We start from the raw sequence: 24,316 nt of genomic DNA, 5'->3' as shown, positions 1-24,316 counted from the left end.
TGTGCCGGAGCTGCTCTGCCCTGCTGCAGAGGCTGCTGCAACAGGACAAGGCTCAGGGACACGCAGTTTGTGGGGTGTGGCCAGACTCTAGATGATATTCCTAGATAGACAGAAGATGTTTGGAGCTGTGAAGATATCTTGCAGCCCTTTGACGTTTGTCCTCGCTTTCTTTCAGATGCAGAAGGATAAAATCCAGGGCAAAATCCATCCGCCCATCCCGAGTGAGGAGGTTCCCCTGAGCAGGTCAGTCACCGTTTGTCTCTGCAGGGGGAGTGTCAAGTGTGACTCTGTTACAGCTCTGTTCTTTTCCTTTTTAGGAAGCTGGACATCAGCAGGCAAGGTGAGATGGGCAAGGTGAGCATTGAGTAGCGTACAGAAGCAGTTAGTTGTTATTGCTCCAGTCTCACTTTGCGGTGCAGCTCTAAGCATCCGTTCCTGTTTCTGCGCTTCAGGCAATCCACTCGGAGTACGCCAAGCCCCAGTCACCAACCGGCCGACGCGCTGGGTTTGCCGCTCTCCCGAGCCCTGGGGAAGAATCCCGGGACTCGGCGATGAAGCCTCTGCCTTTTCTGTTTAAAGGTGTCACCAGGGTAGCCTTCAGCAATGGCCGAGGAGTTGCGGTGAGTCAGGGAAGTAGGGAGGAGGAGCGAGGCTCCGCTCAGGTTTCAGCAGCGCCACATCACCTCGTCTCCTCTTAGCCCAGGCGTGCCCCACGACGATGGCGTCAGCCTCCGAGTGCGGCTGAAGCGTGCGGCCCCAGGAGCCGGGCATTCTTGGGAAAAGAGTGAGTGGCAGAATTGTTGGGTTTTGGCCAATGTGCTGCTGAGGTTATGCATTGATATTTTGTTTACTTTATTGGAGCAGATGAAGAAACAACAGGAAGTTGTTGAACAAGAGTGCCAGCAGGACCTTCCCAGCTGTCGAGGCAGCCTTCCTTTGCACCTGACACAGACCGGCATCCCCAGATGTCTGAGAGATAAGTAGAGGGCCACGACCCACAGAGGGGATGAAACCAGGGCGCAGGGCAGGGACCCACCGGGAGGGGTTTTTGAGTCCACTTTGGAGACGGGGGTGTGCACGAAGCGGCCCCTTAGGCCTGGGGGGGAAATAAAAGCAAAGTCTCACTTTTGATCACAGTGCTGAGGTGCGCAGGGCAGAGCAGTGCCGGTGTGTACTGTGTCATTTGTCTATTGTGTGTTCTGTGTGGTTGGATGTGTCATGTCCTTTACCTTAGGCCTTTGAGGAGCCTAGCAGAAACCCTGGCATCATTGTTAGCATCTGTAATCTCTGCATTCCTTGGCCTGGTACCCAGGCCATTGACCTTTTGACTCGGGAGCTCAGACAGGCATCAGAATTGCATCTCTCTTTGGAAGCATCCAGTCAGGTGGCTTGTCAGGTCTTGTTCTGAGCTGCACGGACAGCCGTGCTCCTCAGTGCTCCGTTATGACGGATTAGGCTTTGTAAGAATGCGAGGTTAGGGAGAGGATTCTGACCGTAGGATTCCTGGGTGTCCATCTTTGCAGTTCTTGGAATAAATCTTTCAGCCAGCATCTTCCTCCAGGGTTCTCTGAGCCTCATCAGTTTGCCATCAGTCTCACCTCGGTCATCTCCTTTTGCATTCTCTCAGTCCTTGCAGCCACTTTCCTTGCCAGGAGATTTCTGTTCCTGTTGTGTCCCCCCTGTCTGTCACGTCCCGTCCCGTGTCACGGGTGTCAGCACACACATTTGTGCCGGAGCTGCTCTGCCCTGCCACATAGCCTGGTGCAGTAGGAGAAGTCCCTGGGAGTTTGTAATGTGGGGTGTAGTGGGACTCTAGATGGGATTTGTAGATGGACACAAGACGTCTGGAGCTCTTAAATTATCCTGCAACAGTTTGAGTTTTGTCCTAACTTTTTTTTCAGATTCAGATGGATTAAATGTGTGCCAGAGGGCCCCATCCCGGGTGAGGGGTTTCCCCCGTGCAGGTGAGGCCCCGTTTGTCTCTGCAGCAGAAGTGTATATGGTGACTCTGTTACAGCACTGTTCTTTGTCTTTCTTTTTAGGAAGTAAATGTGGATACCAGCAGTCAAGGTGAGCAGTGGAGAGAAGTAGTTGTTATTGCTCAGGTCTCAATTTCTGGTGCAGCTCTAAGCTTCCATTCTCGTTTGTGTACTTTAGGCAATCCACTCGGAGTATGCCAAGCCCCCGTCACCAGCCGGCCGATGCTCCGGGTTTCCTGCAAATGTGAAGCCTGTGGATGTATTACAGGACTTGGTGATGAAGCCCTAAACTTTTCTATTTAAAGGTGCCATCCGGGTGGCCTCCGGCAGCTGCCCAGGAGTTGTGGTGAGTCAGGGATGTAGGGGGGAGGAGCGAGGGTCCACTCAGGTTTCAGCCGTGCCAAATCACCTCATCTCCTCTTAACCCAGGCGTCCCCTGTGGCAACGGCCTCGGTCTCTGAGTGTGCCCGAAGCGTGCGGCCCAAGCAGCTGAGCGTTCTTAAGAGAAGGGTGAGGAGCAGACTTGTGGGGTTTTGGCCGATGTGGTGCCACGATCAGGCATTGATGTTTGGTTTTCTTTAATACAGCTGTCGAAGAGACACCAGCCCGGTGCCAGCAGGACCTTCCCGGCTGACGAGGTGGCCTTTCTTTGCACCTGAGACCGGCATCCCCAGATGTCTGAGAGAGAAGTAGAGGGCTATGTCCCCCAGGGGGGATGAAAGCAGGGTGCTGGTTTGGGAAATACTGCGACGGGTTTTTGAGTCCCCTTTGGAGGTGGGGGGGTGTCCATGAAGTGGCCCCTTAGGCCCCATAAAAGCAAAATCTCACTTTTGATCCCAGTGCTGAGGTGCGCTGGGCAGAGCGGTCCCGGTGTGTATTGTGTCCCTTGTCTATTGTGCATTATGTGTTGTTTGGGTATCTCATGTCTCTTACCTTAGCCTTTTCAGGGTCCTGTCAGAAACCTTGGCATTGTTCTTATCGTCTGTGATCTCTGCATTTCTTGGCCTGGCACCCATGCCTTACAACCTTTGCCTGGGGAGCTCAGACATGTATCAGAATTGCATCTCTCTTTGGAAGCATCCAGTCAGATGTCTTTTCAGGTCTTGTTCTGAGCTGTATGGACAGCTATGCCCTGCCAGGATCCATTATGGCAGATTAGGACTTGAAAGAATGTGAGGACCGGTGGAGGCTTCTGACCGGTCTGATTCTCGGGCATCCATCTTTGCAGGTTCTTGGAATAAATCATTCAGTTAGCATCTTCTTCCATCAGTGTTTTCTGAGCCACATCAGCTTGCCATCAGTCTCACCTCAGTCATCTCATTTGGCATGCTCTCGTTGCTCGCAGTAATCCTTTTTGCCAAGAGATTTCTGTCTGTGTTGTGTGCCCATTGTTTGTTGTGTCCTGTCTGTCCTGTGTCACGGGTGTCTGCACATATTTGTGCCGGAGCTGCTCTGCCCTGCTGCATAGCCTTTTGTAATAGGACAAGCCCTGGGGAGTTGAAATTTTTCATGTGGGGTGTACTTGGACTCTAGATGCTGTTCCTAGATTGATATAAGGTGTTTGCAGCTTTTGAGTCATCCTGCAGGTGTTTGACATATGTTCTAACTCTCTTGCAGGTGCAGATGCATTGCATCCATGGCAGAGCACCCCATCCCGGGTGAGGGGGTTCCCCATAGCGGGTCAGTCACCATTTGTCTGTGCAGGGGATGTGTCAAGTGTGACCCTGTTACAGCGCTGTTCTTTGTCTTTATTTTTAGCAAGTATAGCAGGATCTCAGCAGTCAAGTTCAAGAGGGTAAGGCGAGCAGTAGCCTTTCTTGTTGCTGAGGTCTCAATTCCTGGGGCAAGTCTAAGTCTCCATTCTCATTTTTGTGCCTTAGGCCATCTGCTCGGAGCATGCCAAGCTCCCATCCCCAACGGGCCGCCAGATCGGGTTTGCCGCTCTCGCGAGCCCCGCGTTCCGGGCAGCCGTCAGGAACCGCCGAGGAGTTGTGGTGAGTCAGGGATGTAGGGGGGAGGAGCGAGTGTCCACTCAGGTTTCAGCAATGCCACGTCACCTCCTGTCCACTTAACCCAGGCGCACCCCACGACGATGGCATCGGCCTCCGAGCGCGGCCGGAGCGTGCGACCCGAAGAGCCGGGCCTTCTTAGGAGAAGGGTGAGTAGCAGACTTGTGGGGTTTTGGCCAATGTGGTGCCAGGATCAGGCATTGATGTTTGGTTTCCTTTGATATAGCTGTCTAAGAGACAACGGCCCGGTGCCAGCAGGACCTTCCCAGCTGACAAGGCGGCCTTCCTTCGCACCTGACATGGACTGGGATTTCCATATGTCCAAGAGATAAGTCAAGGGCTACGACCCACAGAGGGGATGAAAGCAGGGTGCTGGGTTGGGGCTCCTGGGGGGGAGGGGGTTGAGTTGTCTCTGGAGATGAGGGTAGCCAAGATGTGGCCCCTTAGGCCACGTAAAAGGAAAGTCTCACTTTTGATCACAGTGCTGAGGTGTGCAGGGCAGAGCAGTCCCGGTGTGTATCGTGTCCCTTGTCTTTTGTGTATTATGTGATGTTTGGGTATCTCATGTCTCTTATCTTAGCCCTGTGAAGGGCCTGTCAGAAACCTTGGCACCATTCTTAGAATCTGTGATCTCAGTGTTCCTCAGCCTGGTGCCCAGGCCATGGAACCTTTGACTCAGGAGCTCCGACAGGCATCAGAATTGCATCTCTCTTTGGAAGCATCCAGTCAGGTGGCTTTTCAGGTCTTGTTCTGAGCTGCACGGACAGCCGTGCTCCGCAATGCTCCATTTCAACGGATTAGGCTTTGTAAGAATGAGAGGTTAGGGTGAGGATTCTGACCGTAGGATTCCTGGGTATCCATCTTTGCAGTTCTTGGAATAAATCATTCAGCCAGCATCTTCCTCTAGGGTTCTCTGAGCCTCATCAGTTTGCCATCTGTCTCATCTTGGTCATCTCCTTTTGCATTCTCTGAGTCCTTGCAGCCACTTTCCTTGCCAGGAGCTTTCTGTTCCTGTTGTGTCCCCCCTGTCTGTCACGTCCTGTCCCGTGTCACGGGTGTCAGCACACACATTTGTGCCGGAGCTGCTCTGCCCTGCCACATAGCCTGGTGCAGTAGGAGAAGTCCCTGGGAGTTTGTAATGTGGGGTGTAGTGGGACTCTAGATGGGATTTGTAGATGGACACAAGACGTCTGGAGCTCTTAAATTATCCTGCAACAGTTTGAGTTTTGTCCTAACTTTTTTTTCAGATTCAGATGGATTAAATGGGGCCCCATCCCGGGTGAGGGGTTTCCCCCGTGCAGGTGAGGCACCGTTTGTCTCTGCACCAGAAGTGTACATGGTGACTCTGTTACAGCACTGTTCTTTGTCTTTCTTTTTAGGAAGTAAATGTGGATACCAGCAGTCAAGGTGAGCAGTGGAGAGAAGTAGTTGTTATTGCTCAGGTCTCAATTTCTGGTGCAGCTCTAAGCTTCCGTTCTTGTTTGTGTACTTTAGGCAATCCACTCGGAGTATGCCAAGCCCCTGTCACCAGCCGGCCGATGCACCGGGTTTCCTGCAAATGTGAGCCCTGTGGATGTATTACAGGACTTGGTGATGAAACCCTGAACTTTTCTATTTAAAGGTGCCATCCAGGTGGCCTCCGGCAGCTGCCCAGGAGTTGTGGTGAGTCAGGGATGTAGGGGGGAGGAGCGAGGGTCCACTCAGGTTTCAGCCGTGCCAGATCACCTCATCTCCTCTTAACCCAGGCGTCCCCTGTGGCAACGGCCTCGGTCTCTGAGTGTGCCCGAAGCGTGCGGCCCAAGCAGCTGAGCGTTCTTAAGAGAAGGGTGAGGAGCAGACTTGTGGGGTTTTGGCCGATGTGGTGCCACGATCAGGCATTGATGTTTGGTTTTCTTTAATACAGCTGTCGAAGAGACACCAGCCCGGTGCCAGCAGGACCTTCCCGGCTGACGAGGTGGCCTTTCTTTGCACCTGAGACCGGCATCCCCAGATGTCTGAGAGAGAAGTAGAGGGCCACGACCCCCAGGGGGGATGAAAGCAGGGTGCTGGGTTGGGAATTACTGGGAGGGGGGGATTTGAGTCTGCTTTGGAGGTGAGTAGCTTTGGAGGTGGGGGGGTGTCCATGAAGTGGCCCCTTAGGCCCCATAAAAGCAAAATCTCACTTTTGATCCCAGTGCTGAGGTGAGCGGGGCAGAGCAGTCCCAGTGTGTATTGTGTCACTTGTCTTTTGTGTATTATGTGTTGTTGGATATCTCATGTCTTTTATCATAGCCCTTTGAGGGGCCTGTCAGAAACCTTGGCACCAGTCTTAGTATCTGTACTCTCAGCGTTCCTTGCCCTGGCACCGATGCCATGGAACTTTTAACTCGGCAGCTCAGACAGGTATCAGAATGGCAACTCTTTTTCGAAGCATCCGGTCAGATGTCTTTTCAGGTCTTGTTCTGAGCTGTATGGACAGCTGCACCCTGCAAAGTTCTGTTATGATGGATTAGGACTTGTAAGAATGTGGGGACAGGTAGAGGCTTCTGACCGTAGGATTCTCGGGCATCCATCTTTGCAGTTCTTGGAATAAATCATTCAGTTAGCATCTTGTTCCTCCAGGGTTCTCTGAACTTCATCAGCCTGCCATCAGTTTCACCTCGGTCCTCTAATTTTGCATCCTCTTGGTGCTCGCTGTCATTTTCCTTACCCAGAGATTTCTGTTCCTGTTGTGTCCCCGTTGTTTGTCCTGTCCTGTGTCACGGGTGTCTGCACACATTGGTGCTGGAGCTGCTCTGCCTTGCTGCATAGCCTGGTGCAATAGGAGAAGTCCCGGGGACTTGATGTTTGTAATGTGGGGTGTCGTTGGACTCTAGGTGGGATTTGCAGATGGGCACAAGATGTCTGGAGCTCTTAAGTTATCCTGCAGCTCTTGATTTTTGTCCTTTCTTTCAGGTGCAGAAGGATGAAATCCAGGGCAGAGCCCCCCATCCCGGGTGAGGGGATTCCCCCGAGCAGGTCAGTCACTGTTTGTCTCTGTAGAGAGAGCATAAATGATGGCTCTCTTTTTAGGAAGTCAAGGCCGAGTGGGCGAGGTGAGCATTGAGTAGTGTACAGAAGCAGTTGTTTTTGCTGATGTCTCAGTTTCTGGTGCAGCTCTTAGCATCTCCACTTTTTATTTTAGGTGGTCCACTTGCCGTCTATCCTGGCCGGGCATGCCCATTCCAGCTGTGTGCAGCTTAAGGTATCAGTGTGGCATCCTTGTCAGATTTGGGAGGTTGTGTTTTCACAGTGTCTCAGCATGCTTTTCTGCTTTGTTTCTTTGCAGGTGCTGTCGCTGCCCTAGGCATGCCAAGGAACAGAGGAGGGCAGGTGAGTCGGTGTTTAGGCAGGCTGACTCACAGGTGAGTGTTACACAGCAGCATGCTAAGTGTGTACCTATTCTTTTTGCAGGTATCTTCTGGGCACCCTCTGGAGTCAAATCAAGATTTGAGGTGGGCCGGGGCAGGGGTGCGGAGGAGCCCTGGGGATTACTGTTTTTGACGGCAATAGTCACCTTTTCTGTTTTGTCTTAGGTACCCTGAGGAGCCTCGTAGCCAAAGGTTGGAAACGACAGCACCGAGGCACACACGGAGCACATTTCACCATCCACGTCCGACCGAGGATGGATTTTGTCTGCTCCTTTTCCAAAAGCTAAGTGTCGGGGCCAGCAGTTGGGAGAAGGGGAAAAACCTTTACTATCACAGAGGGCAATTTGATGTCAGCTTAGCGGAGAGGTCTGTAGTGGGACCAGCTCTCTGGAAGAAAAGGGAGAGGGTTTCTCCTCAGCCTGACCAGAGCCTTTGCTGGGCAGGGCAGTTCCGACCCATCTCAGCATTCTCGTGAACTTTGCGTTGTCCGCCTTCCTCGGCCCGACGTCGTCACGGATCATTCCCCCGAGGAGCTCGCCTTCACGTCCGGAGCTACAGCCACGGTCACCCGGCCGTCGGCTTCCTTCTCTAGGCTCGCTGAGCCTCTCGAGCATCCTCTTAACTGCTTTGGCACTAACTTCTTTTAACGAGTTACATTTCATCATCACATGCTATCGTCATAGGGCTTCCTCTCCTTTGGCATCATCAGCCTCTGGCACATCTTGCGCTAGGCATCTCGGGTGCCTAAGGGGACAGTGCCAGGCAGTTGCCACTTGTCTCTGTGTCTATGTTGTCCGTGTCTGTGTTGTCCGTGTCTGTGTCCGTTGTCTTCCACGTCATAGGCCTTTGTTACGTCTCAATGCTTTATCGGCACTATTCTGTGCCATCTAGGCTGTATTCTACTCACATTCCTTTCTGGATATCCCTTATTCTGGCATCTTTACATTTTTACTCTTTGAGACAGGAATGTCTCAAACAGACAAGATGTTCTCATCCATCTTCCTTCTCACTACCAGCTTTGGTAGTGCCTTTTTTTCCATGCCATTTTCTTGGACTGCTAGAGGGAGTGTCTTGCACCCTCCTCATGTGACTGCAGTACTTCTATAGGTTCCATCTTCTCAAGGGTATAGGACTCAAGAATTCATCTTCCAGCGAGTTATCTCAAGTCCTGGCTTATATTGTGTGTACCTGTGCTGGCTTATACTGTATGTACCTACCCTCTATGTACACTTGCACTGTATGCATCGACTTAGATTGTTGTGTGTACTTATATTGTACCACTTATGGTTGGAGCTGCCCTGCCCGGGCACGTAGTCACAGTCAGGTAGAAGAGTTATAAAAACTTTACTGTTCATCTGTCTTTTATGGGATTTTGGGTAGAAAACTTATTGGTCCAGAGTGGAGACAAGTCCTAGCTGTCAGATAGCCACTCGTTGACCGCTTCCTGTCGTCTCACAGGTCCCCGAGGCTACCGATTTCCCCAGAACCTACCAACTGACGTCAAGGAGCGCAGCCAGAAGATGTGTGGCAGCACGTTCTTCAGCGTCTCGAGTAAGGGCCACAGCGAGTGTGTAAGTGGGAAGAGCGTGTGAGCGTGTGTGAGAGCATGTGTCTGTGTCTGTCTGCGTCTGCTCATCTCTGCATGTGTCAGCGCATGCCGACTGGATTACTGGATTTAACCTTGTGTGTGTGACTTTTGCTTTTCAAGTTTTTCAACTCATTTTCAAATTTAGAATAAAAAATCCCCAGCTGGGTTCCCCCCCCCCCCGGCTGTTTTTTTTTTCTCGGTCCCGGTCGGTCTGTGAGGTGATGTTCATCACCAGAGTTTGGGCGCGGACTGTCCAGGGACCGGGGTTTTTGTCAGGCAGGAAGATTTTTTTGAGGCTCCCGGGAACCACGTTCCCGAGGACCAATGATTGCTGGGGTGTAATTTAGCAGTTGTGATGAGAGGGATGGTGACTTCGTGTGTCATCTGAAGGGGGTGTTAATTGTAGATGAGTGTTGTTTTTTGCGTGCTTTTGTTGTTTTGGGTTTCCTGTAACAATAAATCCACATGTAAAGAAAATAGAAAAAGGTTATCATCTTGTGTTAATATGTGTGTTGTGTTGTATTGCTCTGTATTGCAGGGTGAGCACAGGGTGAACTCTCTCCTCCTTGCTGTGACACCTGGGCTGGCAGGGATGACACAGTGACCTCGGCCGGCCGATGCTGCCTGTGCCATCACCTGGCACTGACGTGTTTGATGAAAATCCTTTTGCTGGGATTTTTCTCCTGAGAAGCCTCAGAACAGAAATGGAACCAATAACGATCTGCTGGCTGTGGAGTGTGGGCTGGAGATGGTTTAGCAACAGGGGCATCTTGGATTGGTCTCCTGTGCAGTGTCTACTTGATGACCAATCATGGTCCAGCTGTGTCGGGGCTGTGAGCAGTCCCAGGTTTTTATTATTCATTCCTTTCCAGCTTTCTGATGTCTCCTTGCTCTTTTAGTATAGTTCTACTATCTCATTTTCTTTTAATATAATAGAGATCATAAAATAATATTTCAGCCTTCTGAGAGGTGGAGTCAAGATTCTCGTCTCTTCCCTCGTCCTGGGGACCCTCAAACACCGCCACAATCAGCGGCCGAGCGGGTTTGTGTGAGCCTCCCAGTAACCCTCGGCCGGTCCCGAGTCGGCAGACACCGGGGGGCAGCCCTGACACGGCCGAGAGCGGGGAGACACTGTCTGTGCCCCGAGGGTGCTGAGGGCACCTGGGCTGGGGGGAGACACTCTCTGTGTGTGCCCCGAGGGAACTGAGGGCACCTGGGCTGGGGGGAGACACTCTCTGTCTGTGCCCCGAGGGTGCTGAGGGCACCTGGGCTGGCAGGGAGACACTCTCTGTCTGTGCCCCGAGGGTGCTGAGGGCACCTGGGCTGGCAGGGAGACACTCTCTGTGCCCCGAGGGTGCTGAGGGCACCTGGGCTGGGCCCCTGTGCAGCACAAGAGACACCAGAGACAGCGGTAGATGATAAAGGGCCGACTCTTAGCAGGGGTTAATCCAAGGTTTTATTAGGAGTCCCAAAGGAGCTCCTGCACCTCAGGGGCCTCCTGCCACGAGCCCCAGGGAGATGTGCCAAGGTTACATTTAAAGGGAGGTGGAAACCCAAAGTAGATAACATTTTACCAACCATTAAGTGACCCTAAGGGATGGATGCTGGGGCATAGACATACAGGACAGCGTATGGGGCAAGGCTCGGGGGGCTGACCCCTGGCCTCTGGCTGATCACTGGACGACTTGGACCGAAACTTCTGCATGGAGGGGATGGGAGGCTGAGTGATTGACAGAGAGCCAGGGTCGGGGTTTGGGGATGATCTCATCCCGGGAGAGGGATAACACAGGGAGAAGGAGGGGGGTACAGTTTGGGATAAACCATTTGGGAAAAAGATGGGGATACAAAACAAAATGACTTCAAAGTATTATAAAGTATAAAAATGCACTACAGCAGGTTTGGGCAGCACCAAATGAAATGTAATAAAATGCTTTAAAAATAGAAAAATTAAAAATAAAAATTAAATAAAAGTAAAAAAACAAAATTAATTTAAAATAAATGAAAAAAAAAACAAAAACTGTAAAGTGCTGTAAAGTGCTGTAAGAGTTCCATAGAAGGTAGTGCCGTAATGCAAGACCCTCAAACACCACCACAATCACCAGCTTGAGTTGGTCTGGGCAGCACTGAATAAAAAAAAAATAAAAACCTTTAAAAATAGAAAAATTAAAAATAAAAAATAAATAAAAAATAAAATTAGAAAAATAAAATAAAAGCTTTAAAAATAGAAAAATAAAAAATAAAATTAAAAAATAAAATTAAAGCTCTAAAAATAAAAAATAAAAATCTTTAGAAATAGAAAAATTAAAAATAGTAAGTAAATTTAAAAAATAAAAAATAAAAACGTTAAATATAGAAAAATTAAAAATAATAAGTAAATAAAAATAAAATTAAAAACTAAAATAAAAATGCTTTAAAAATAGAAAAATTAAAAATAAAAATTAAATAAAAGTAAAAAAACAAAATTAATTTAAAATAAATGGAAAACAAAATAAAAACTGTGAAGTGCTGTAAGAGTTCCATAAAAGGTAGTGCCGTAATGCAAGACCCTCAAACACCACCACAATCACCAGCTTGAGTTGGTCTGGGCAGCACTACATAAAAAAAAAAATAAAAACTTTAAAAATAGAAAAAAATATAAATTTAATCAAAAATAAAATAAAAAAATAAAATAAATTCCTTATAAATATAAAAATTAAAAATAAAAATTAAATAAAAAATATAACTAGAAAAATAAAATAAGTGTTTTAAAAATTGAAAAATAAAATTAAAAAATAAAATTAAAGCCCTAAAAATAGAAAAACTTTTAAAGAATTAAATTAAAAAAAAAAGCTTTAGAAATAGAAAAAATAAAAATTAAATAAAAAATAAAATTAAAAAAAAAAAGCTTTAGAAATAGAAAAATGAAAAATAATAAGTAAATAAAAAATAGAATTAGAAAAATAAAAGCTTGAAAAATTAAAAATAAACATTAAGTAAAAAAAAAAATTTAAAAAAAATAAAAATAGATTAGAAACAAAATAAAAACCGTAAAGTGCTGTAAAGTACCATAAAAGTTCCATAAAGGGTAATGCCATTAAGCGCGACTGTCGCAAAAGGTGCCGTAAAGCGCGGCTGTCGCAAAAGGTGCCGTAAAGCGCGACTGTCGCAAAAGGCGCCGTAAAGCGCGACTGTCGCAAAACTGCCGTAAAGCACGACTGTCGCAACAGATGCCGTAAAGCGCGACTGTCGTAAAACTGCCGCAAAGCGCGGCTGTCGCAAAAGGTGCCGTAAAGCGCGACTGTCGCAAAAGGTGCCGTAAAGCGCGACTGTCGCAAAAGGTGTCGTAAAGCGCGGCTGTCGCAAAACTGCCGTAAAGCGCGACTGTCGTAAAACTGCCGCAAAGCGCGACTGTCGCAAAAGATGCCGTAAAGCGCGGCTGTCGCAAAAGGTGCCGTAAAGCACGACTGTCGCAACAGATGCCGTAAAGCGCGACTGTCGTAAAACTGCCGCAAAGCGCGACTGTCGCAAAAGATGCCGTAAAGCGCGGCTGTCGCAAAAGGTGCCGTAAAGCGCGACTGTCGTAAAACAGCCGCAAAGCGCGACTGTCGCAAAAGGTGTCGTAAAGCGCGACTGTCGTAAAGCTGCCGCAAAGCGCGACTGTCGCAAAAGGTGCCGCAAAGCGCGACTGTCGCAAAAGGTGCCGTAAAGCGCGGCTGTCGTAAAGCTGCCGCAAAGCGCGACTGTCGCAAAAGATGCCGTAAAGCGCGGCTGTCGCAAAAGGTGCCGTAAAGCGCGGCTGTCGCAAAACTGCCGTAAAGCGCGACTGTCGTAAAACTGCCGCAAACTGCGACTGTCGCAAAATGTGCCGTAAAGCGCGACTGCCGTAAAATTGTGCCGTACAGGCTGGCGGCACCCTGGCCGACACGGGGTGCCGTACAAGATGGCAACGGCCGCCCGAGTGGGCGTGTCCTGGTCGGGGCGCCGTGTCGACGGGCTGACGTCATTAGGCGGCACTCTGCCTGCAGTGCGCCCATGCAGACGGCAGGGGGCGCTGTGCCTGTAGTGCGCCAAAGCAAACGGCAGGGGGCGCTCTGCCTGCAGTGCGACAAAGCAGACGGCAGGGGGCGCTCTGCCTGCAGTGCGCCCATGCAGACGGCAGGGGGCGATGTATAAATAGAGTATAAAGTATAATCTATATAGAAGAAGAAATAAAAGCTCTATGTTACCTGCAGCTGTAGAAAATTTCAGGCTCCCATGGAGGAAATAGTTTTCCTAAAATCATTGCCGTTTTGGGGTTTTTTGCACTCCCCAGTCGCCTGAACGTTTCTACTGCTGCTTTTTTTTATTCTAAAGCTAGAATGGAAAGCCAAGATTAGAAATACAGCGAAAGAAAGAGAGAAAGAATTAAAGAAAGAGAGAGAGACAGAGAGACAGAGACAGAAAGAAAGAGAGAGACAGAAAGAGAGCGAAAGAAAGAGAGAGAGAGAGAGAGAAAGAAAGAGAGAAGAAGAGACAGAAAGAAAGAAAGAAAGAGAGACAGAAAGAAAAGGAAAAAGGAAAGGAAGAAAGAAAGAAAGAGAGAGAGAAAGAAATAAAGAGAGACAGAAAGAGAGCAAGAGAAAGAAATAGAGAAAGAAATAGAGAAAGAAATAGAGAGAGAAAGAAAGAAAGAGAGAGAGAGACAGGAAGAGAAAGAGAGAGAGAAAGAAATAGAGAAAGAAATAGAGAAAGAAAGAAAGAAAGAAAGAAAGAGAGAGACAGGAAGAGAAAGAGAGAGAGAAAGAAATAGAGAAAGAAATAGAGAAAGAAAGAAAGAAAGAAAGAAAGAAAGAGAGAGACAGGAAGAGAAAGAGAGAGAGAAAGAAATAGAGAAAGAAAGAAAGAAAGAAAGAAAGAAAGAAAGAAAGAAAGAAAGAAAGAAAGAAAGAAAGAAAGAAAGAAAGAAAGAAAGAAAGAGAGAGAAAGAAAGAAAGAAAGAAAGAGAGAGAGAGAGAAAGAAATAGAGAAAGACAGAAAGAAAGAAAGAGAGAGAGAGACAGGAAGAGAGCGAGAGAAAGAAAGAAAGAGACAGAGAGAGAGACAGAAAGAGAGACAGAGAGAAAGAAAGAAAGAGAGAGAGAGACAGAGAGAGAGACAGAGAGAGAGACAGAAAGAGAGACGGAGAGAAAGAAAGAAAGAGAGAGAGAGACAGAAAGAGAGACAGACAGAGACAGAAAGAGAGACAGAGAGAAAGAAAGAAAGAGAGAGAGAAAGAGAGAAAGAGAGAAAGAGAGAAAGAAAGAAAGAAAGAAAGAAAGAAAGAAAGAAAGAGAGACAGAGTGAAAGAGAGACAGAAAGAGAGACAGAGAGAAAGAAAGAGAGACAGAGAGAGAGAGACAGAGAGAAAGAAAGAAAGAGAGAAAGAAAGAAAGAGAGACAGAGAGAGAGAGACAGAAAGAGAGACAGAGAGAAAGAAAGAAAGAGAGAAAGAAAGAAAGAAAGAGAGACAGACGGAAAGAGAGACAGAAAGAGAGACAGAGAGACAAAGAGAGACAGAAAGAGAGACAGAGAGAAAGAAAGAGAGAGAGAAAGAAAGACAGAGAGAAAGAAAGAGAGACAAAGAGAGAGACAGAGAGAGAGACAGAGAGAGAGACAGAGAGAGATAGAGAGAAAGAAAGAGAGACAGAGAGAAAGAGAGAAAGAAAGAAAGAGAGAGAGAAAGAAATAGAGAAAGACAGACAGAAAGAAAGAAAGAGAGAGACAGGAAGAGAGCGAGAGAAAGAAAGAAATAGAGAAAGACAGAAAGAAAGAGCGAAAGAAAGAAAAGGAAACAGGAAAGGAAGAAAAAAAAAAGGAGGAAGAGAAAGGAAGAAAAAAAATGAAAAAGGAAAAGGGTGAGAGTGAAAAAGAAAGAGCGAAAGTGGAAAAGGGGGTGAAAAACAGAGTGAAAAAAAGAGTTGGAGTGGAAAAGAAAGGACATTCGGGAGGGGCGGTGCTGCCTAAGGTGCTTCCGCGCCCAGGAGCGAAGGAGCCGTTTGATCCCCTGGCGGGAGCGCAGCTCCCGGTGGCGGAGAACGGAGCGGTGGCTGTCAGTCCGAGACTACAACTCCCGGCAGGCCCTGCGGCCGTAAAGCGCGGCGTCTGACGCAACGGCCGACGCGCCGTAGGAGTGGCTGGCGGGCCGAGGCGGCCGCGTGCCGGGGGAGCGGGCTGGGCGCGGGGAGCTCCCGGCGCCTGTGCCGCGCGGGACGGAGCCGCGGCAGCGACGCTGGAGGGGCGAAGCCTCCCTCCGGCCGCCCTCACGGAGCCGAGCGGCGCGGAAGGGGCGTCCGCCCGGTGCCTCGGCCTCGCTCAGCGGTCCCGGTGGCGGGGGCTCAGCTCGGGCGGGGCGCGCTGCCGCCCGCCGATGGCGGAGCGCCAGGCGGTGCTTTGCTGCCGCGGGCCGGGAGCTGCAGGAGCCGCCCCGGGCGAGCGGCGCCGGGCGCTGCCGCGGTCACTGTGCGGCGGCTGCCCTCGGGCTGGCGGAGGCGCGGCAGCCGCCGAGCTGCAGCCGTCTCCCTCGGGCCGCTGCCGCTGCTGCGGGCGGGGGCGGACGAGCGGCTGCGGAGGCGGCTCCGCGGCGGGCTCAGCCTTGCGAGCAGAGAGCGCTCGACATCGCTGGCATGACACGGCTGCTGAGTGCCTCAGTGCTCGTGGCTCTTCCTTCCACGCAAACGGATGGAGCGGCATCGCTGAGCAGTAAAACACAGCGATGGCCCGGAGAATGGCGAGCGCAAGGAGCGCCGGGCAGGATCCTTCTGATGGCACAGGTGCGATCGGCAAACTCAGCCCCTTGTGCCCCTGCCCTCCCGACCCCCAGGGGAAATGCTCTCCAGCCTCGAGCTGCTGAGAGACAAAACGTGTGATTTGACACTAGGGTCCGGAAAAGGTTTCCGTTTAGATTAGCAAATGCCTCAATTGTTCTCGGTTACATCCTAGGATCGGTTTTAGGCGGTGACTTTCTACCGCTTGTCGGATTTTCTTGTGCAATGGTAAGAAAATAGGCAGGTCTGATACTGGTTTCGCTTTTTTTCTACTTCATGTTCCATGAGCTGCTTTTATCCAAGCAATTGGTTTAAAGTTCTACTGTAGGCGTTTCTGGTTCACTTTTTTTTTTTTTTTTTTTTCCCTCTAAATCGGCAGTAAATATAGCTGAGTAAAATTACCTTGGTTTTCTTCCTTCTTAAATGTTTTTATTGATAATCCTATTTGAATATGCAGAACACGTGGGTATGTCCTGTAATATATCCTAGCTTTTCTTGTTTACAGGGTACTCAGAAAATATTTTTCCCTTCGAGTCCCACTGAAACATTCTCCGTGCAATCTCCGTTAAGGTCTGTGTTTGCAAATAAGCCACCATCAGCTGAGATATTTGCCTGTGTACCTTTTCCTGTCATTCAGAGCTTGCGTTCTGTGGTTTTTATGATAAACCTATCAAACTTGCGAAACCGTTTTGCAAGTCTTAACCGTTGAAGGCAGCAAGAAGTGGTTTTAAAGCCTGTTCTTGAGCAGACAAAGGGAAAAAGTGTGAATTTGCTGCTGAACTTGTCCTTTTTCATTTGACGTGCCTTGAATTATTTAGGAAGAGAGAGCACTAGAAAAAAGAGAGAAATAGAATTGGTTCTTGAGCCCTCCTAAAATGCTCCCCGTGATTCCGTGTGGAGCCAAAGTGAAGGGTGATGGAACAGAGCCCCTGTGCTTTAGAAGGAAATCAATTTCAACCTGATCTCCACCCTGAGTCTCCCTAATTTCTGTTTTTAAAATGCAAACTCAGTTTAGGAAGTGTTGGGAGTTAGTATTTTGGGGAAGAAATGGCAGTTGCACAAACCGTTCCATTTCCCAGAGGCTCTGGGAAGGATTCATTTTGTAAGTGCTGTAACTGCCATCGGTTGGGGGTTCGGGGTTGGAATGTGCACTTGCCCTCCTATAAAGCACTCGTTCATTTGCATTTCAGTGCCAGGAGTCTGGAGAAACTGGAGAAGAGCCCAAGAGACATTTTTCATCCTGAGATACAAAAGGTAGGAAGTGACTTTTTTTGGTTTGGTTCTTTTTCTTTATGATTTCCTGGAAATAGAAGTAATTAAGTATAGATCCTACTGGTTTGTTTCTTCCAGTAGCTAATAAGAATAATAATAATAAGAATCTAATACTACTTAAACTGTCTCTTTATCCATTGAACTGGCCATTTCAAATCCAAACTTCTAAACACCAATAAAACCATCATCCTTGTAGAATCTTTAATAGAAGGGGGCTAAAGATGCTGTTTTTGTTGACAGGATTTATTGGTTCTTGAAGGGCAAGAGGTGAGTACAAGCCTGACTACTTCTTGCTCACAGACCCGTCCGGTGAATACGGCTTTGTATTTTGATGGGCTTTTGATGACTTCTAAATCAATTGCTCGTTACAGTAAAAAGAAGTCCTGTTTTTTTGAACCTGACAGCAAAAATAACTTGAAGCACCAACTAAATAATAATAGATCACCAATTTAAGTTAATGATTTTATGCTATACTATCAAAGTTTAAAGGTAAATCATTATGTATTAGGAGATGGTATAAAATGTATGTTCTAATGTGTAGGATGTATGCAAAGATTAGAGGAAACAAATTTTTATGTCTTCTGTTTGACTGTTTACCAAATAATATTTGGTTTTATTTTCCAGGGATCGGTGAATTTTAAATTTGGAGTCCTCTATGCTAAGGATGGTCAGCTTACAGGTGATGAAATGTTCAGTCATGGTGAGGTTTTCACCTTCTCCTTAATTGTTTTGCTCATCTGAAAAAAAAAAAAAAAAAAGGCAAGTTAAAAAAGGTATGTTTATTATTTGTTACCCTGTTCTGATCGTTTCCTCAGTATTTGCTGGAGCTCTGCTTACCCAAGCTTTGGGTAAAACAAGCTTTGGGTTCCTTCTGTCCCACTGGGTGTTGCCCAGTTTGGTTGCATCTGGTGAAATTCAGCCTGAGCCCTTACAGAACCAGCTCAAACCAGGTGAGAGCCATTCGCAGCTCTCTCAGGACACCCGGAGGAGGATGGGTGACGTTTCTGAGCATCTGGCAAGTGCACTTCTATCAAAACTCGGCCTGTGACATTGCTGGGGAAAACCCTTCTGTATCCTGAAGAGTTCCTCAAAGTCTGTTGAGGATCCGGTTAGCAGTTGCTCACCTGGATGGTTCCAGCTCCTCAAGTTAACACTTGTACTCTTGCCATGTAGTTTAGATCTATTGTAGTTTTGTTATTTTGCAAGATTTTACGTCTTTGGACAATAACGTGCATTTCACTCTTTGGAACCTCTGGGATCATTCCTTGGTGCAGCACCACCTAATGGGACACTTGGCTGCTGTGCTGAAGGGCTTGGTTACTGGAATTGTAAATCCCGGAGAGTTTGTAAGTCTTCTGTCCCCAGGGAGGTGTCACGCTTTGTTCACCGTTGCTCTGTTTGTCGGGTGCTGCTTCTTGTCGGAAGTATTAACTTCAAACTGCCCTGTTCTTTTTTGAACTTTTTTTCCTGGTTCTCTCCGTAGGGCAGGGAAGGACTCTCGTATCCCGGTCGTCAGACTCAGCGCTGCCCGAGAAGATACAGAGACTGTAAAAATCATAAGAAGCAACTAGGACTGCAGAGGAAACAAACTGGAGAGAACAAAAGGTGATATTGTTCTCCTTCCCCTGGATTAGAAACATCCACTGCGCTTTGATGCCGGTGGCTGCCAGGGGCTCGTTAGGTCTCTTGAGGCAGGTGTAGGTGTTCACTTGTAGGTTCTATTTTTTGGCAAAGGACCACGAGAGAAGTTTATTTATAGATCCAAATAAACATTCATCTTATCTGAACATAACCTGTCATCCCCTTTCTGACATTAAGGACTCCTGTATAAATACTTGGGGAGGTTTTCTCTGTCATTTCTGAATGGTTCCATTTTGGTTCCATCTACCTGCCGGATACTTGAACAAGTCTGAGTGGTTTAAGTGCATACTGCTTCCTTGAAATTCTGTTGGTCTCTGATTGGAACCCTTCTTGTACTGCTTAATGAAAGACTTCTGATGGTGTTTTCTTGCCTGTTTGTGGTTAAGGTCGTGCTCTGATGCATTTACAGAAGCCATGGCAGGAGAGAGTCAGCTGCTGGAGAAGAGGAGACAGTACTATCCCTGTGCAGCACAGAACTGTGCTGCTGCTGTGTCATCAGCTGTGTCTGCACTGAAAGTAGCCACCTTCACTTGTAGGTAGCTCCTTGGTGCTTTAGGACACGCTGAGGGATTTATTCCTTTTGGGATCCACGATGAGAATTCCCAAGAGAGGTAGTAGTAATAAGGTATGAGACTGGAAAAAAGCCTGTGTCCTTGGAATGTTGTTGTTGTCGTCAAAAGTTAATTTTTCCTTCTTTCTTAGCCAGTAGTCAGCTTTTTGCTTTATTTTTTGTGGTATCAGTATTTGATTGTTTAAAAAATTGCTTCAAAAGAACTGCAGTGGCTGGCCACCAGGACCTTGTTCCGATTTGCCTATTTGCTTGTAGCTAAAACGTTTCCATATTGTTTATCATTCTATTGAAGAAACTGCTGCCCAGTCAACTAAGAACTGAACATCTCTCCGTCTAGGACATGGGGAGAGGATTTAGGTCGTGTCTTTGTTTCCAGAACAAAGTTCCAGTGTAGTTTCTAACTAGAGGAAAAGGGGGGGGGGGGTGAAGACTCGGGGCTCTGATGCCGTTGGGGGCACCCCGAGGTGCCCAGGAGAGGGAGCCCCACTGCGGTGCAGGAGCAGGTATGTTATCACGTACTAGAGAGCAAATTATAAATAGAAATATGAAAATTATAAATATAAAAATATTTTTTAAGTCGTTAAATAAAGCGTGTTTCTTTTACTTGTCAATAGGCAGGGTTTTGATGATAAAAATTATAAATACAAAGAATATGAAGGTAGAAATCTAAGTCTAGAAATATATCATAAATACATACAGATAACGTTTAAAACTAGAAAAAAAATCAGTTGCAGCAGTAGATACGATACATAATATAAATAATAATTTAAATACATGTCTAGAATTTTATAGATATTATAGATAATTATTAATAGATTGCATCAAAAGAAACTATAAATATAAATGTGAATATAATTATACAAAGTATAAAAATATTTCGATATCGTTTAAAAGAAGGTGTTTTCTTGTATTTATTTGGTTAGAGATGGGGTTTTTCTTTGGATTAATAGAAGTATTCTAGAAATATAAATCTAACTGTAGAGAGATACAATCGATAGAGGAGGATATTTCTAAAAACACAACCGAACGCCGCCGCCTTCGGGGGAATCGCACGAGCTCGGCCGAAGCAAAGGCGAGAGCGGCCGACCCTGACGGCCTCGAGCGAACCGAGGCGAGGCTTCCGAGGCTGCCTGAAGCGAAGCGAGCCGAGCTCAGGCGAAGCGAGCCTGCTGCTCTCGTGCGCGCTGCTTAGCGCCAGTGCGCTCCCAGCCTAATGAGCTCCTGCCCGAGCCCGCGCTCCCGGTCGTGTCCGCGCCGTGGCCGGGCCGCCCGCGGGACGCGGCAGCGGGAGAGCCCCGAGCCGGGCGAGCTGAACGGGAGGCGGCGGCGCTTGCCCGCCCGCCGTCGGGGAGCCGAGGCGAGGCGAGCGGAGCCGAGGCGCGCCGAAGGCACAGAGCGGCTGGGAGTTGGGCCGAAGCGAGGCGAGCTCGGCCGAAGAGGCGAATGCAGGCGCCAAGAGCCGAGTGGAGGCGCCAAGAGCCGACTGGAGCCGAGCGTCTCCGGAGCGAGCCGAGCTCCGCCGAGCGCCGCAGCATCCCGGGCAGGGCGAGGCGCCGGGCCGGGCTCGGGGTGCAGCCGGGGCTCTGGGAGGCTTCCCCGCCTGTCCCTCTCTCTAGCCCTCCTTCCTTCTCCCCGTCTTCGCCTTCTCTCGCTCCCTTTCCCCCATTCCCTCTCCCCCCGCAAAGCCGGCTCCTTCCTGTCCTGTCCCTAGCCCGCTACTCCCTTCTGTTCCCCCTGTCTCCTTCCTGTGCCCAGCCTCCGTGTACCCTCGTCCCGGGCTTTCCCTTCCCGTGCCGCTTTCCTGCACAGCCCGAGCTCCCTCGCCGCCCTTTGTCGTGCCCTGCTCTCGCTCCTCTCTTCCCGTGCCCCCTTTCCTTCTTTGCCCCGCAGCCGCGGGGCTCGGGCTGCCGGAGAATAAAGCCCCGAGGGCCGGAGCCCGGCGCCCCTGGGCCCTTGCGGGAGTCCCCGCGCGGGGCCGGAGGCTCTCGGCGGATCCCCCCGTGCCGCTCAAGCAGCGCGGCCGACAGCGCCGGAGCTGCGGCTTTGCCGGCATCGCGCTGAGAGCGGCCCCCGCTCCGTGCCGGGCCGTCGCCGCCGTCTGTGCCGCTCCCTCTCTCGCTGCCCCTGGCCCGTGACAGCGAGGCTGGGCAGGAACCTCAAGCCTTCTGGGGGCTGCCCCCCCTTTCTTGTTGCAGCAGAATCCCTTGCTGGGGCCATGCACGTATGGGAAGGGCTTGGTTTAGTTTAAAAAATAAAAAAGACAAAAAAAGTGGGTTTTCTTCCTTCACTGCTGTATTCGCTGGTGGTAGATGGTGTGTTGTTTTATTTCTTGGTCTTATTAACTCTGTGTAAATAGTTTTTTGAGTGAAGCTCACTTTCTGCACGGGTTGGTTTGTATTTGAGGTAGGCTTAATTTCAAGAGGTTTCTTTCCTAGACTTCTGATAGGTATTCCTGGGATTTTGGTTTTGTTTACTGCATGTATCAACAGAGAGATTTGGTAGGGCCAGCTGGGCTGCTGGAGTTTTGGGTGTTAATTTATGAGATGGCTTTTGTTCAATGCAGTTTTGAATTGTTGAAAGGGTTTTAATTGTAGTTGTTTTAAGGCAGTTTTTAAGAATTGTTTGTATCGTTTCACGTTGTTTGTAGTTGGTGTATGATCAGGGATATGGTGGAACTTCTTGAACGTTCTGGTTTTAGCGTTCCTAAGTTCCGATTTCTTTCTGGTTTGTTTTTTTTTTTAGTTTTAGTTTTAGAGACAGGGGCATTTATATGGTGGGTTTTTATAGGCAATATGTTTCTAAATTAGGATAGTGATATTTTTTAGTATTTTAGTAGTTTAGATTTTTTATTTTCATGCTTTTATTTATTTTTTTAATTTTTAAAAATAATTTTTATAGATTATTGGTTATTATTTGTGAGTTAGCATAAAGGTAGACCTTTGGAGGCTTTTTTAGTAATGTTTAGGGTCAGTTGTAGGGTTTTGAGTTTAGTGAGTTGGTTGGATTTAATTTTTCATGGGTGTTTGTTTTTACTAGCAGTTCTGTCATTTTCCATGTGTATCTGAGTTTTTTGGGGTTTTGAGCCATTGGTTTAGGAGGAAGTTTATGATGAGAATGTACGGAGCTTTTGGGCTAGTTATAGTGGGATTTAAAGTTTCTTTACAGTTAGGTTGGTTTGAGTTTTCCTTAGGGTTAAATGTCGTGGGGTCTTTGTTCTGTTAGTCCTAGAAATAGGTTTGGTTTGGATATGCTGCGATGGGATGAGCGTGGGCTGCGTACCGGTGCTGACGAAGGTGCGGTATTTGTGTGGTTCTGATGTGTTGGGTTAATGAATTGATATGGTCTAATATATAGATTAAAGTAGAAATAAATACAAATATAAAAATAAATATAAAATGATAGTGGTAAACATAAATATAGAAAATAGATAGATAAATATAAAAAACTATAATATATAGTATATTATTGTAACACACCATAATATATATAAATGATGGTCTATTTTATATATATATCTAAAGATATATAAATATAGATTGTAAATATAAAAATATTTAAATATAGTTAAAATAAATTGGGTTTTTTTGGATTTGATTTGGTTATAGGCTGGGGTTTTTTATAAATAATATAAATAACATAAAAATAGAAATACAAATATACAAATATACAAATATATATTATATATACTGATATCTATAAATATTTATTATAAATAAATATAAGAAATATACACTATAAAAATGATATATCTATTTTTATATTATTTATATTATTTCTAAAAACCCCCCTTCTCTGTGCAGTCTGTCACAGTTGCCCACAGTCTGTCGTGCTGCTTACAGAAGTGCCAAGAGCCAAAACCTTGAGGAACAGACCTTAATGTGACTCTATAAATGGCTTTAATAATCCCCTCCTTTCTTGTTTTCTTTTTGAGGCAATCCTGATTGCCTTTGGTTTTCTCCAGCCAGAGTTAATCCAAAATCTGTCTCTTTGGGCCCCTTTCTGACCTTGCCTAGAGCACAGCACACTTTGTTCCCCCTTGAATGTTTCTCCTGGCTGGTGAGGCCATGAAAGGAGTGGGAGATGATGTGAGAGGAGCTCAGTGCGGGGCAATTGCAGAGTTCCTCGCTCTCCCCTGTGCAATAAGGAGGGGAGCAGTGCCCAGCAGGCAGACGATGGAACGAGTGGAGATGCCTTGTGAGGAAGGCAGAAGGAATTAATGTCTGCAGGAGCCCAGGGAGCGCTGGGGCTGTAACTGGGAGATGCACAGCAGACATTCTCCCCACACAGGGCAGGGCCGGTTTCTCCTGTTTCTGGGCAATGCCGGGGTGGCTGTCACTGCTGCTGCCACTGGAACTCTCAGCCCAGGGCTCAGGCCATCAGCGCCAGCAATCATCTCTGCCAGCTCATGGGCATTGCTGAATGTCTCCTGTGCTGCTCAGTGACGCTCAGCAGCCTCCGTTCTGCTCAAAATCATTTCAGTGGGAGCTATGAGGCACAAAAATGCTGAGACCGATTTCACAGAGCCACCTGTCCCTCGTGAGTGCAGGGTGCAATCCCAGCAGAGCAGGGGCAGCTCTCCCTGGCTGTGCTTTCTCTCAGCACCTGAATGACCCTCAGTGGTTGGCAGGAAAGGGGCTCCAGTAAAGTGCCTCCTTTCTCCTCTTCCTGGAGTCCCAGCTGCAGAAAGAACTGAGCAGTGGGGTGCAATCCTTGTTTGAAATGGCTGAGAATGAACCTCGATCCCAGCCTCAGAACTGAGCCCCGATCGTTGCGTTTGCCTTCTCCTGGGTGCGCTGCAGTCGCTGCCGTGCCCCAGGGCAGGGATTTGTGTGCCAGCCTTAGCAGGCTGAAGTGTTGGAGATCTCTCGGTGGGCAGGAAATGGAATGGGCTGCCTTGGCCGCACCTGCTCCTGCCAGCTGGATCCAATATCCATGGGGGACTTTGCAGGCACCGCGTGCCTCAGTCCCGCTCCTTAGGACAGGCTCCCAGCTCTGCCCTGGCACTGATCCGGGAGCTCTGGGACACCAAGGGTTTGGAGCGGCCCCTGAGCCTCGGCAATGCCTGCAGGGCTGGAGGCTTCCCTGGGCCAGGGCAGGGAATCCCTG

General features: G+C 48.1%; 1 protein-coding gene across 1 annotated transcript; it reads left to right on the top strand.

Moving 5' to 3' along the window:
- Window positions 1–551: 551 nt before the first annotated feature.
- LOC143696572 (uncharacterized) lies at window positions 552–18,052 on the top strand. The gene is made up of 11 exons (XM_077193143.1): window positions 552–620; window positions 3,860–3,973; window positions 4,057–4,137; window positions 7,152–7,230; window positions 7,543–7,569; window positions 8,836–8,928; window positions 12,847–12,968; window positions 15,091–15,732; window positions 16,232–16,296; window positions 16,917–16,980; window positions 17,623–18,052. The coding sequence occupies exons 1-11, from the start codon at window positions 552–554 to the stop codon at window positions 17,737–17,739; spliced, it is 1,473 nt and encodes a 490-aa protein (XP_077049258.1). The 3' UTR covers window positions 17,740–18,052.
- The last annotated feature ends 6,264 nt before the right edge of the window (window positions 18,053–24,316 follow it).

Source organism: Agelaius phoeniceus, chromosome W, assembly GCF_051311805.1.
Source record: "Agelaius phoeniceus isolate bAgePho1 chromosome W, bAgePho1.hap1, whole genome shotgun sequence".
Classification (NCBI taxonomy): Eukaryota; Metazoa; Chordata; class Aves; order Passeriformes; family Icteridae; genus Agelaius; species Agelaius phoeniceus.
The sequence above is the reverse complement of the archived record's forward strand: the minus strand, read 5'-3'. Positions and strand labels throughout refer to the sequence as shown.

Bases quoted from the DNA above. Each gene is read 5' to 3' on its own strand.
- LOC143696572 (XM_077193143.1), top strand. From the start codon at position 552: ATGAAGCCTCTGCCTTTTCTGTTTAAAGGTGTCACCAGGGTAGCCTTC. The intron at 15,733-16,231 runs GTGCGATCGGCA...TCTTGTTTACAG, and splicing joins GGATCCTTCTGATGGCACAG to GGTACTCAGAAAATATTTTT. The intron at 16,297-16,916 runs GTCTGTGTTTGC...TTTGCATTTCAG, and splicing joins TCCGTGCAATCTCCGTTAAG to TGCCAGGAGTCTGGAGAAAC.